This window comes from Toxorhynchites rutilus, chromosome 2 (genome assembly GCF_029784135.1).
Source record: "Toxorhynchites rutilus septentrionalis strain SRP chromosome 2, ASM2978413v1, whole genome shotgun sequence".
Classification (NCBI taxonomy): Eukaryota; Metazoa; Arthropoda; class Insecta; order Diptera; family Culicidae; genus Toxorhynchites; species Toxorhynchites rutilus.
The window spans coordinates 60,667,398-60,682,064 of NC_073745.1; the positions used below are offsets into that span (position 1 = coordinate 60,667,398).

The following is a 14,667-nucleotide window of genomic DNA, read 5'->3' on the forward strand; positions in this document are numbered from 1 at the left end:
TAGAGATTCAGTACTAATAATCTAATTCATATTTAAATGTGTTTCTACGGATTTTCTAGATATGTGTGATTTTTTTCAGATTTTTTTTCAGTGTTGCGCGGTACAAAACATTATTTTTTTATATTTCCAAAGAATCTGGCTAGGTAAGGGAGTAAAAAGTCCCAAACCAAATCACCAGCTGTATGGCAAATATTGTATAGGATATTAAATAAGAAATTTTGGCGGTTTATTTGAACCCCTTTGTGGTTTAACATAAGATCTATAGTGAAAAACGTACTTTTTCGTTTATTTCACGCCATCTTCAACAGATGCGAGATAAAAATTTGAAAAAAATACTGAATGTGCATCTTACTACGGTGTATCAAGAAAAAATATCAAAAAAAATAATAATCAAAAATTTTAGTACTAAAAAAAATATTGAAATTATGAAAAAAAATTTTTCGGGATTTAGAGATTCAGTACTACTCTAATTCATATTCAAATGTGCTCCTATTGCTTTTCTAGATTGATAAATATCTTCAAACTGTTTTTTCATCTAATAATAAAAAATAAATACACAGTACAAAAAAAATGTTATAGATTTTTTGGCATTTCGAAATTTTGAAAAAAAAATATAACTTTGAGACCTGCTCAAATTTTTATTTAAATGCATTTGTATGTGTCTTTTTTCTACATGTGGCGTAATTTTTCCTGAATTTTTAAGAGCACTGCGATGCACAAAAATAATTTTCTTCATGGTCTGCATTATCTTTTTTATTTTCTTGAAATTGATTATTTTATTGTATTCGTGGTTTTCAATTGTAAGATTAAAATAATAAAAAAAATCGGATTTTTTTTAAGTGTTCTTCTCATTAATCCGAATGATCTTTTCACAAGGACTTATTTTTTTTCTCACAGAGCTCCATCGTACTGCTGACTCCTATGAATTTGGTAAACCATCTAAATCCAATGTAAAAATAATCTCATATATTTTAACCCTAGATCCTATGGTATACCAAAAAATGACTCAAATATATGGTACTACTGCCAAAATGTTTTACAGTCAAAGCTCTCTATAGCGACAACTTTTATAGCGACAAATCTCTCTATAACGACATTTCCAAAGGTCCCTTCAAAATCGCATAGAAATTCTTTTCTTTATAGCGACATTTCTCTATAACGACCATTCCCTGTAGCGACACATTACCGCTCATACATATCATTCTCTATTGCGACAATTCTCAAGGTCACGCCAACAGTGCAATAATAATGAACTTGATTGAACTTAGTATATGACTATGAACGAAAATAGTCTATATTATGTTTTGTGAACGATTAAATGTTCGTGCGCAACTAATATTAATATTCGGATACTTTACAAAAACAGAGAAATTTAAATTTGAAACATCACTCAACTTGAACATATATTCAGACGCGATTCTGCTGACGGTACATTTTCATATATGTATTCAAAACTCTGCTGCACATAATTTTAAGCTGTACCATATCGTAAAGCGAAAGAGCAATGCAAAAAATAACTCTCGAAAGAGACGTGATCGCTTTGAAGCTCTTGTGATGCGCAATAGGAAACTAACTAAACGATACCGTGTGGGTAAAAAGGAATACAAAACAGATTAGCTGTTGTGGATCACGTGTACTCAAAATGATTCTGGCGCAAATAAAATCCATTCCGCCCAAACAGTGCTAGGGCGAGGCAAAAAAAGAGTGCTGTCAGTTTCCTTATCTTTGTTCAGTTTCGAGACATCTGAATTCAACACGAATTCAGCTCAGCTATCACAATACACACACATAGGAAACCTGTAAGCTGATAAAAGATAGGTAAAGCTTATTGAAACAAATCAATTGAAGCATTGTTGTACAAGAATCCCGTGCTTGAGGAAATAAAGTATTCGAATTGAACTTAAAACGAAAAGTATAGTCCGCGTAACTGTTACATGGTAAGCTTTTAAATTCATACTCACGCAACAGTTTGAAGTATAGTTTGTTTTAATATAAATTTCCAGTCCAAAATGAATTCAAAGACAAGAAAATCTTTCACGCTAAAAAATAAATTGGTTATAATTGAAAAATTTGAAAAAGGCATTAAAAACAAAACATTATCCAGTGAATTTAATGTGCCGCACAACACGATTTCATCCATAATCAAAAATAAGATCCAAATTCGTGAAAAGGTAAGAATAAAGGTTTTAACTGCTGATGTTCAATATACCAAAATGTAAAAAATTTACAGGCTCGTCGGTTTTCGCTAGAATTCAAAAAAACTCGCTCGGTTCAGTATGATGCCGTAGAAAAAGCTGTTATGCTTTTTTGCCAGCAGGCGATTTCGTATAATATCCCCCTATCTGGCGTGATCATAAAAGAAAAAGCCAATGAGCTCGCAGCGAAACTAGAGAAAAAATCATTTAAAGCCAGCGACGGATGGTTCCAAAAATTCGTCAAAAGGAATGGGCTTTCGTTTAAAACTGCAAGTGGTGAAAGTGCAGCTGTTGATGTCGGAGCTGCTGAGCAGTTCAAATCCGATGCGTTACCGCTATTGATTGCTGACTATAGCCCACAAGATATTTTTAATATGGATGAAACGGGTTTATTTTTCAAATGCTTACCCAATAAGACATATTGCTTCAAAAGCGATAAATGTCACGGAGGCAAAAATTCCAAAGAGCGAATCACAGTTGTTGTGGCAACAAATATGGACGGATCGGAAAAGTTAGAACTTTTGGTCATTGGTAAGAGTGCCAAACCTAGATGTTTTAAAAACATTAAGAACCTTCCAGTGATCTACAAAAGCAACAAAAATGCGTGGATGGTGAGCGCGTTGTTTGAAGAATGGATTTTAAACCTGGATGAGAGAATGGTGTCTGAAGGAAGACGTATCATTTTGTTCATCGATAATTGTCCTAGCCATCCAAATATTCAACAAAAATTAAGAAATTGCAGACTGCAATATTTTCCTCCAAACATGACTTCTGTGCTCCAACCACTTGATCTTGGAATAATTAAAGCTTTGAAAGTGTACTACCGCAACAAATTAGTAAGAGACCAACTGAATGCGATAGAAAAAGACGAATTGTTGAATGTCAACCTCCTACAGTGTGTTTGTATGCTAGCTGATGCGTGGCAAAATCATGTCAAACAATCCACAATTGTTAATTGCTTCGTCAAAGCTGGCTTTGTGAAATCAGATAATTTGATTTGCATCAATGAAAACAGCATTGATAACGACCCACTAGAGGAAAATGTATTCCGATCGAATTTTGAAGCACTCGCTGAGCAAGGTTTTGATTCTTTTGAAGGTTTGGTTATAAATGGATATTATTTTCAAATATCATATAAGGTATAATCGACATTTGCCATTTTCAGACTACGTGACTTTTGACGACAATTTATGCGAAGGAGCAATTTTGTCTGACGAAGACATCATAAAAACAGTGCAAGAGCAATCATCTATTGATAACGATGATGATGAAATTCATTCAGTACCTGACGATGTAGTTGACAATGAAACTATAAGCACACCCTCTCAAAACCAGCTAGAAGATGCTTTCCAAACGATTTATGCTGGTTTATTAACTAGCAAAAAATTACCAAAGGACAGCTTTTCAAAATTTTTTGATTTAAAGAAAACTTTGTTGGGGGACAAATAAGCTGAATTTTGTGTCTTGTTTAATGTTTTGTTTCAATTTTTTCTGTTAATTCCTTCGTTAATAATATAATTGATTTGTTTCGCATGGACTTGAGCGTTTCTCTCTTTATAACGACATCCGGATTCTCTATAGCGACAGTTTTTATAGCGACATTTCTCTATAACGACGGTCCCTTGCGATGTCGCTATAGAGAGCTTTCACTGTATTTAGTATCCTATACAATATTTTCCATACAGCTGGTGATTTGGTTTGGGGGACTTTTTACTCCCTTACCCAGCCAAACTATTTGGAAACATAAAAAAAATAATTTTTCAGTGCCGCGCAACACTGGAAAAAAATCTGAAAAAAATCACACATATCTAGAAAAGTCGTAGAAACACATTTAAATATGAATTAGAGTAGTACTGAATCTCTAAATCCAAAAAAAAAATTATTCAAAATTTCAATATTTTTTTTAGTACTAAAATTTTTGATGAAATTTTTTTTGATAATTTTTCTTGATACACCGTAGTAAGATAGTAAGCTTTATTTAACATACTTAAAACTATCCAATTTAAGTCAAATATGCGCCGTTTTGTTCGCAAACTTGTTGCCATTTAGAAGGCAACTTCATTATACCCCCCTTATAAACCCCCCCGCCCCCTCCTTATTTGCAAAAAAATCAGACAGCCAGTTTTCGCAAACCTTTTTTGAGGCCAACTTAATATCACCAAGAGCGTTTTGCATAGACCGGAAGAGATGATAATCACTTGGAGCCAGGTCCGGACTATACAGTGGGTGCAATAGGACATCCCATCCGAGCTCCCGTAGCTTCTGGCGGGTCATCAAAGATGTGTGAGGCCGAGCGTTGTCCTGATGGAAAACAACACCATTCCTATTGATCATTTCTGGCCGCTTCTGGTCAATCGACTGCTTCAAAAGGTCAATCTGCTCACAGTAGAGAACCGAGTTGAGGGTCTGGCCATAGTTGAGCAGCTCATAATGGATGATTCCCTTCCAATCCCACCAAACACAAAGCAAAACCTTCCTGGCCGTCAATCCGGGCTTGGCGATGGTTTGGGCTGGCTCACCGCGCTTCGACCATGACTTTTTTCGCTTTAGGTCGTCGTACGTGATCCTCTTTTCATCACCAGTCACCATCTTCTTCAAAAATGGGTCGAGTTCGTTCCGTTTCAGCAGTGCATCGCAGGCGTTAATTCGGTCTAAAAGATTTTTTTGCGTCAACTCGTGTGGCACCCATTCATCCAGCTTTTTTTGGAATCCAATCTTCTGCAAATGGTTTGGGGGATTCGGTTTTATGGTCTATACCCAGTTCCTGGCCAATCGAGCGAGTGCTCACATGCCGGTCTACTTGGATGATTTCAATAATTACAACAATCCCAAACGTCGGGCAACGTATGGATACCCCGGCCATGCATCAACATCGACTATCTGGTGGGACCACTGTCTGGGTGTGGTGTACTATGAGCTGCCAAAACCGAATGAAACCATTACGGCGGACCTCTACTGACGACAATTGATGCGTTTGAGCCGTGTATTGAAGGAAAAACGGTCACAATATGAGCAAAGTCACGATGAAGTTATTTTGCAGCACGACAATGCTCGGCCGCATGTCGCGAAACCGGTCAAAACATACTTGGAAACGCTGAAATGGGAGGTCCTATCCCACCCGCCGTATTCTCCAGACATTGCTCCGTCCGATTACTACCTTTTTCGATCAATGCAGCATGGCCTGGTTGACCAGCACTTCTCCAATTTTGATGAAGTCAAAAATTGGATCAATTCGGGGTTATCCGACAAAAAGGCCGATTATTTCCGCAACGGGATCCGTGAATTGCCAGAAAAATTTGTTACTAGCGATGGACCATAATTTCAATATTAAATTTGTAACCATTTTTGCAGAATAAAGCATTTATTTTTGAAAAAAAACGAAGAAACTTACCGGTACTCCTATTATATGTAGTATTTATTCATGCTAATAAATTAGCTTTTTCCCTTCAACAAATATGTTCGATGGTAGAAATTTTTGGAAGAAAAACAGGAAGTGGGTTATATCTATGGTATAACCGCAAGGGTGACGTAGGACTATCGTTGATTTAGAGATCATTTGTTTGACGTTGAATTAAAATCCATTCTGAATGAATGAATAAATGAATATTTGGGGGACTTCGAAAACGAGAGCGTTACGTTGGAGGCACAAGGTTTTATGCATCCAATATAGGATACGAAAAACCTTGTTCTGAAGAATAATCTTCAGAAGCTAACCTGCTAACTGTACTTGATTGACAAATCACAAACCCAAATGGATATTTTATGGATAGAAAACATTAAAATAAACTCTTTCGCTTGAATGTAATTTTCCATTCCAAGGGGAACTGGCAGATTATTTTCCAGCAACGATTAGATATTTCCACATTTTCCTTGATACTGGAAGCCCACCAGTGGTTAATACTAACTCGATAACCACCTGTTAATAGCACTTGATTGAAAAATATTTGGTCACAGTGTTACATGGATAGAAAACATTAAAATAAACTCTTTCACATGAATGTATTTATAAATACCCAGAGGAACTGGCAGGTTATTTTCCAGCAATAATTAGATCTTTCCGGAACTTTCTCGATTATGGCAGCTGAATGGCATCCAAACGGAAAGAATTCTGCGCGTGTATGTGTCTCCTCCAGCACGTTAGAAAACGATGTTGTCTTGTCGATGTCCTCACGAAAAATGAATGCGTCTCACTACCAGAATATCGCTTAAGTATGCTTTTCATGTGTGATTAAATCGAGAGAAGGTGTGGTTTACGATGGCAATCAAACGCTCAAACGCTCAAAATCTTGGTCTCCGGCGTAACGCTTTCGGTTTCGAAACTTTGATTTTACACCCCGGTATAGAAATGAAAGACGTAGTCCTACGTCAAAAGTACAAATGAGAAAGATTTTTTACCCCTCTGGTACAGACAAAAATGTTGCTACACTGATCGACATGTCAATTCCAAACGGACAGTGGCCTACAGTTTTTCAAGCAGAAATACAAGCTATTCTAACATGTACAAATATTTGTTGGCAAGAAAGTACAGGTATGCCAACATATGTATCTACTCAGATAACCAAACAGCTCCTAATGCATGAAGGCATACTCATGTCAGTCAAAGCTAGTTTGAGGATATATTCTGTTCTTAAAGCAACTAGCTGCTACTAACGATGTTAATCTATACCGGGTACCAGGTCACTGCGATGTAGAAGGTAATGAAAAAGCCAATCTCTTAGTAACATCAGGATGGGCAAAATGTCCCATCGCATAGCAGGGAAACAAAATGAAACTGAACGGTGAATGGCGTGGATTTGAGTTATTTTCTTGGGGGAAACTTTTTTTATGCAGTCCCTATCTACCGCACAATAAAAGTTTTTTTTTTTTTCAAAATGTGTATCGAACACGATTTTTTATAGCTGCTGGTGAATTTTTGCACGATTTTTTTGAAGTGGGACTACGTCTAACCGGAGTATATGGGGGTAAAATGAAAACCTAAACATAGAACATGTATGAAAAAATGAAAGATTCCGAATGCTCATAACTCGATCAATTCTTATTTGATCGGAAGGATGTTTGCATCAGTTGATACTGAATATTTCTACGCTTCTATCGCAATTAATAAAATGTTATTTTTTATTAGATAATCAACTGAATAACTGTCAAATGTTAAGCGATATCTAAACGCCCTGACTAGCTAGTTTTGATTGGCCCGATTTACGGTTTCCCCAACACAGCCATCAATACCAAGCAGCATTGGGGAAATCGGCATTGCAAACACATGATAGTATGGGGACTTTCGTTCGCACCGAAATGTGTTCCCTAACACAGACTTCAAAACCAAGCAGCGTTAGAGAAATCGGCATTGCAAATACATGAAAGTCGGGGGTATTTTTGTTCCGACTAAAATGTGTTTCCCTAACACAGACTTCAAATTCATGAAGCGTGGGGAAATAGGCATTGTAAATATATGCAAGTCGGGGGCATTTTTGTTCCGACCGAAATATATTTCCCCAACACAGACTTCAGAATCAAGGTGTCTGAGGAAATTGGCATTGCAAATTAATGCAGCTCAGGGGTATTTTTGTTCCGATTGAAATGTGTTTACCTAATAAAGACTTCTAAACCAAGGTGTCTGGGGAAATCGGCATTGCAAATACATGCAAATCGGGGGTATTTTTGTTCTGACTGAAATGTGTTTGCCTAACACAGACATCTGTTATCATACCAAACGTAAAAGACTGTCATTAAATTTACTTGTAACGAAGAACATAATCTATTGCATGAATTGACCTTACATGGCATTGTACAATCTTTTTACTCCCAAAGCAAATATGTTGAATTCAATTGAATTCGGAAATTGTGTCATTCAATCAAAATTTTAATCAATAAAAACTAATGATTGCTTAGCTAAGGAAGTCCCACATCAACCTTGCGGTTATATCATAGATATAACCCACCCATTGTTTTATGCGACTTTTTTGTGCGGCCCCTATTCCCCGCACAAAAAAAGGTTTGCCTGTATACAGTAGAACCCCGATTATCCGAGGGCAGATGATCCGCGGTGCGGATTATTCACGACAGCGAGTTTAATAGTACATCTATAGACCTTCCGGGTATTTGCCCGGAGTACGGGTTGAGCTGCGGTGGATGACAGATGTGTGCGCTCTGCTCTATTTTTTCAGTTATTGTGTTTTTCTCAAAAAAACAGGAAGTGGGTTATATCTATGGTATAACCGCAAGGGTGACGTAGGACTATCGTTGATTTAGAGATCATTTGTTTGAAGTTGAATCTAAATCCATCCTGAATGAATGAATAAATAAATATTTGGGTGACTTCAAAAACGAGAGTGTTACGTTGGAGACTCAAGGTTTTATGCATCCAATATTGGATACAAAAAACCTTGTTCTGAAGAATAATCTTCAGAAGCTTTCCTGCTAACTGCACTTGATTGACAAATCACAAAACCAAATGTATGTGGTCGCAGTATTATATGGATAGAAAACATTAAAATAAACTCGCTTGAATGTAATTTTCAATTCCAAGGGGAACTGGCAGATTATTTTTCAGCAACGATCTTTTTTTTCCAGGTTTCCTCTCGATAACCAGCAAACGAAAAGAGTTGCGCGCGTGTATGTGTGTGTGTGGCGGCTGCTTCTATGTCTTCCCGAGGAACCGTATTTCGATGCTGATACTCTCTTGGTCACGAGAGTATCAGCATCGGCTTTTCTGCGCTCCCTCACAGTTAAAACAAACTGATTGCATTTCAGGTCAGGTCAGGCCAGGTAATGAATCCCTCGATCCCTCGCCGTTCAGCTCGTTCAGTAACGATGTTGTCTTGTCGATGTCCTCAGGCGTCGTGCACAAATTACGTAACGCTAAAAATCCGAATTTTGAACCACCTCTCCCCCCCCCTTTCGTAACGCAATTTCCTATATCTAATAAACAGAAAGTAACGGAACATCTACCCCCCCCCCCCCCTTATCGCGTTACGTAATTTGTGCACGACGCCTCACGAAAAATGAATCGGTTTCACCACCAGAATATCATTTCAGTATGCTTTTCGTGCGTGATTGAATCGAGAGAAGGTGTGGTTTACGATGGCAATTTGGAAGGCAAACTAGAGGAGAATGAACTCTCTGAGTATGAGAATTTCGGCGACTGAGCAATAATCGATTGAAAATTATATAATTTTCGCGATACGAAACATTTTCCGTTTTTCATGTTATGCATCCAATATTGGATACGAAAATATCCTACTGATGAGAAAGAATAATCTTCAGAAGCTTTCCAGCTAATTACACTTGATTGAAATATTACGAAATCAAATGTATTTGGTCGCTGTGTTCGCCATATAATTAGAAAACATTAAAATAAACTCTTTCGCATGGATGTATTCTTCAATTCCCAGGGAAGTGGCAGATTATTTTTCAGCAACGATTAGATCTTTCCGGAATTTTCTCGATGCTGTATGGCATCCAAACGAAAATTCTCGTTTCAGTTTGGCCTGCAAAAAACTTTTCTAAACTCTAATCCATCAAATTTGGAGCCCTGAAAAGGGCCGATGATTATATGCTAAGCTAATATAGCATCCTCTCCTTGGATTCGATGGGCCAGATGAATGTCCTGTCCTGTCCTGTATCTTCGAATAAGTCATAACCGCGGAACTTTGGAAGCGCAAGTCGGTTTTGAAGTCCTGAGCAATTCCACGATCCAAAAGCTGCAAAGGTAGCTTGCGGATCAGCAATTCGGTCGACTTCCGATAGCGATGAATTTCACGCAAAGTTCCCGGTCGATAGCGATGTGGCTTCTTCACCTATCCTGCGGCTGGTGCGCTTATCCGAGCTGCTTTCGTGTGCCTTACCACTGAAAGACTAACTATCTATCTGCTTGGTCCCAAACAAACGAGTCGTCACGGTGCGAGAGTAGAGTAAGAAATGAACGAAAGCAAAGGAAGCGTCATTTTATAAACCATAAAAGTAAGGAAACTAAACCCCACCCTTATTATATTCGTTGCTTACCCTGAGAGAGAAACGAATAACATCGAAGTAAGTATACAGTAATGTATTTGAATCCGGACACTTTGCGTTACATTTAATACCATACCGCAGCCACAACATTTTCTGCATGTTGAATTAATGCGATTGATAAGTAACTATCAAGAAACTATCAGTAACTATATTAGCAACTATTAATCGCATAAAATCAACATGAAATAAATGTTATGGCTGTGGTATGATATTGAATGTAATACAAAGTGTCCGGATTCAAAAGCATTACTGTAAACAAGAGTTAACTCGACTGAAATTTTTTCGGTTCGGCCTGCAAAAACGAAATTAAGAGCCCCCGCCGATTGCAGACTGACTTGTCGACCGATAGTTCGGTCGGCTTCTTAATCAGTACGGAGAAAAAAAGTCTGTAGTGTACAGCATAATGCATAGACGTAAGTATGAGCTTCCCCATCTCACATTCCAATAAGATTAATGGGTTTCCAAGTGGGCGCGCTACATACGGATACGAATGATTTCAATAACCTGTTTTCGAAGCTGTCATTAAGCTTTGAAACAATTTTTTGACTCAATAAATAGCAATCATATAACTCTTGGACATTTTATCTTTTGTATGAAATGATTATCATACTGTTCCGTTGATCCGAAGCAGAATGAATCACGCTTAAAGAAGGAATGGATTTTTTCTTGGAATTTAGTCAGCAGAAATAATGCCCTTTCCCAACAATTAAAAACGACAAATGGTAAACAGTTTCATCAAAGTGATTTCTTCGATATGGGGATATATTCACTACATCATGTCATATATTTCATATTTTTCATTATGAAATCCATATCCATGGCACCTATCGGTATCGAATTATCATCGACACCACGATTTTCGCTAAATGCTCCTTTCAGTTCGGCCTGTAAAAAACTTTTCTGAACTCTAATCCATCAAATTTGGAACCCTGAAAAGGGCCGTTGATTATATGCTAAGCTAATATAGCACGCTCTCCTCGGATACGATGGGCCAGTTGGATGTCCTTGGGCATGATGTGACGTGTTTTGCATGGATAGCACACAAATTGGTATCTTCGAATAAGCCTCCTGCAGCGTCATAACCGCGGAACTTTGGAAGCGCAAGTCGGTTTTGAAGTCCTGAGCAATTCCACGAACCAAATGCTGCAAAGGTAGCTTGCGGATCAGCAATTCGGTCGACTTCTGATAGCGACGAATTTCATGCGAAGTTCCCGGTCGATAGCGATGTGGCTTCTTCACGCTTCCTGCGGCGATGCGCTTATCCGAGCTGCTTTCGTGGTGCCTTGCCACCGAAAGACTAACGAGCTGTCTGCTTAGTCCCGATGAAACGAGTCCTCACGGTGCGAGAGTAGAGTAAGAAATGAACGAAAGCAAGGGAAGTGTCATTTTATAAAACATAAAAGAATCGAATGTAAACCCCACCCTCTTTATTGTATAAGCTTACTGTATACTCACGAATATAATAAGGGTGGGATTTAGATTCTATACTTTTATGGTTTATAAAATGACACTTCCTTTGCTTTCGTTCATTTCTTACTCTACTCTCGCACCGTGAGGACTTGAGCTCGTTAGTCTTTCGCAGACAGCTCGTTAGTCATTCGGTGGTAAGGCACACGAAGTCAGCTCGGATAAGCGCACCAGTAGCAGGATAGGTGGAGAAGCCACATCGCTATCGACCGGGAACTTCGCATGAAATTCGTCGCTATCAGAAGTCGACCGAATTGCTGATCCACAAGCTACCTTTGCAGCATTTGGTTCGTGGAATTGCTCAGGACTTCAAAACCGACTTGCGCTTCCAAAGTTCCGCGGTTATGACGCTGCAGGAGGCTTATTCGAAGATACCAATTTGTGTGCTATCCATGCAAAACGCGTCACATCATGCCCAAGGACATCCAGCTGGCCCATCGTATCCGAGGAGAGCGTGTTATATTAACTTAGCATATAATCAACGGCCCTTTTCAGGGCTCCAAATTTGATGGATTAGAGTACAGAAAAGTTTTTTACAGGCCGAACTGAAAGGAGCATTTAGCGAAAATCGTGGTTTCGATAATAATTCGTTACCGATAGGTGCCATGGATATGGATTTCCTTATGAAGAATATGAAATACATGACATGATGTTGTGAATATATCCGAAGAAATCACTTTGGTGAAACTGCATTATAAAATTATTTGTGTACGAATGCCGCAATCGATAGTCGACTCTAATTTGCGCTGGGTAATTTCCTCGGAGGACTCGATTCCTCCTTTGAGCATTAATAATCTCTTTCTGGCAAAACGATGTGGTATCAATCACATTATTTGAATGATAGAATGAAGAAGTTTTCTGCCAATTTCCTTCAACCTCCAAACGTATCTTTCTCCCGTTTGTCGTTTTCGCGTTCGCTAATCCTTTCTCACAACACCCATTTCTAGAAATTGTTGAGTAAACATTGTTTGTCAGTGCGCGTAGAGCGGGAATTCCTAAAGATTCATTGCACCTCTAATAAATTGCCGAAAGACGTGGTCTTACGTTGATCGCACTTGATTGAAAAAATCCAAAACGAAATGTATTTGGTCGCAGTATTATATGAGTAGAAAGCAAATAATCGCTCGAAAATGACTTGATTTTCGCGATGTGAAACATTTTCCGTTTTTCATGTTATGCATCCAATATTGGATACGAAAATTTCCACTGATGGGGAAAAAAATATTCAGAAGCTTTCCTGTTAATTGCGATTGATTGAAAAATAACAAAACCAAATGTATTTGGTTGCAGTGTTATATGGATAGAAAACATTAAAATAAACTATTTCGCATGAATGTATTTTTCAATTCCCAGGGGAACTGGCAGATTATTTTTCAGCAACGATGATAGCAACTAGAATTCCGCGCGTGTATGTGTGTGTGTGTGTGTGTGTGGCGGCTGCTCCGATGTTTCAAGCGGAACCGTGGCATCACTCTCCTCCTGATGGATTCCCTTTTGGCCTTAGGTGCACAAACAGGCTCTTGGTGACACCGTTCATCAGCGCATTCATGATAAACGAAATTAGCTTCACAACAACAGCGACAACATGCTCCAATCGCTGTTCAATCATAACTGAGTGGGTTTACGAGCGGCGCTTGCTTATATACCGATTTTTGATTTCAATAGCCTGTTTTGAAAGCAATTTTAAGACTATTAAAACAAGTTTTTGGATGAAAAAGTAACAAGTATATGACGCGTAGACATTTTATCTTTCAAATGAAGTGTTTATCATACCATTTCGTTCAGTTATTTAAGAGCTATTAACGCTCAAAATCTCGGTCTCCAGCGTAACGCTTTCGTTCTCGAAACTTTGGTTTTACACCCCGGTATAGAAATGAAAGACGTAGTCCTACGTCAAAAAGTTCAATGCAACGATAAAGTGATTTAGAGTTGCGAATTAATCCATTGTGGTTTTTTGGAAGTCTCTGGATAAGTGTAACTAGTTTGATCATCCACTTGGAGAAAGTTATTTTACTGTTGGCGAGACGCTTGATGAACATGAAAGAACATGTTTTTTTGCGTGTGAATATATATTCCATTCAACGATGCACGTTATAAGTGTGAGTGTGTTAATTTCGGTGGCTGCCAGAAGAGCGGTTGAATAATTTTATTCCTTCAGTGATGTTGTCATTATAACGTGATTTTGTACATGTTTAAATCTTTCAATTTATATGAAGTTAAGAATGTGGTAGTGACGCGTATCTTGTTCTGTTTTGTGTATTTTTTCCGTTCGTTTCCGCGCGTGGAATTACCTTGTGTGTATGTGTGTTTCGCTTAATTTAACACAGCACAATCGCGAAACTTTTGATAGTGGTTGTTTATACCGCATTGGTCTTTGGTCAATGATCACATGTAGTTAGCGGTTTCAAGATGTGTATTTTGACAGTGTGATACAGTGAATACAACCACAGGGATTTATATTTTATATGAAAGATTTTTTAATCAATAAGAACAAAACCTACACTCGGACAATAATTTGGTGAGATCATTCATAATTAGTAGATAACATTATTTTAGTACGCTCGATGATCATAATATATTGCCGGATTGTTTTAGATGAGCTGAGTTCTGTCGGTTACCTTCTCAGGTTTCATAAGGACGACTTTTTGCCGTCGCAATAGAAGCTCGATAAATAGCATACTGGATGATTAACGGTTATTCCGGACATGATCACCGGTCCGATTGATTTTAGAGAAGTTCTCTCGGTTACCTTATCAGGTTTCCCAAAAATAAATGATGTAATAAATAACATAAACATGTGATAAATAACAGAATAGAACAGCCGTTCCAATTAATTCTATAGGTTTTCTTCCACAGCTTGTTGTAACACATGAGATTTACGGAATATCGCTACTCCGAGTGATCGACAGTTCGCGTTTACATAATCACATCACTTACCTCAGTGAATCCTGATTCTTACCTCTCCCACTAACAAATATCCCTTCCTTGATAAACG

At 38.1% G+C, this 14,667-nt stretch overlaps 1 protein-coding gene across 1 annotated transcript; it reads left to right on the forward strand.

Moving 5' to 3' along the window:
- The first annotated feature begins 2,051 nt into the window (after positions 1-2,051).
- LOC129768705 (tigger transposable element-derived protein 4-like) lies at positions 2,052-3,824 on the forward strand. The gene is made up of 2 exons (XM_055770510.1): positions 2,052-3,293; positions 3,361-3,824. Exons 1-2 carry the CDS (start codon positions 2,300-2,302, stop codon positions 3,642-3,644), a joined length of 1,278 nt encoding a protein of 425 aa, XP_055626485.1. The 5' UTR covers positions 2,052-2,299; the 3' UTR covers positions 3,645-3,824.
- Positions 3,825-14,667: the final 10,843 nt, after the last annotated feature.

Excerpts from the sequence above, each read along its gene's own strand:
- LOC129768705 (XM_055770510.1), top strand. The coding sequence starts at position 2,300 with ATGCTTTTTTGCCAGCAGGCGATTTCGTATAATATCCCCCTATCTGGC. Across the intron at positions 3,294-3,360 it reads AGGTTTTGATTCTTTTGAAG|ACTACGTGACTTTTGACGAC; the intron begins GTTTGGTTATAA and ends TGCCATTTTCAG.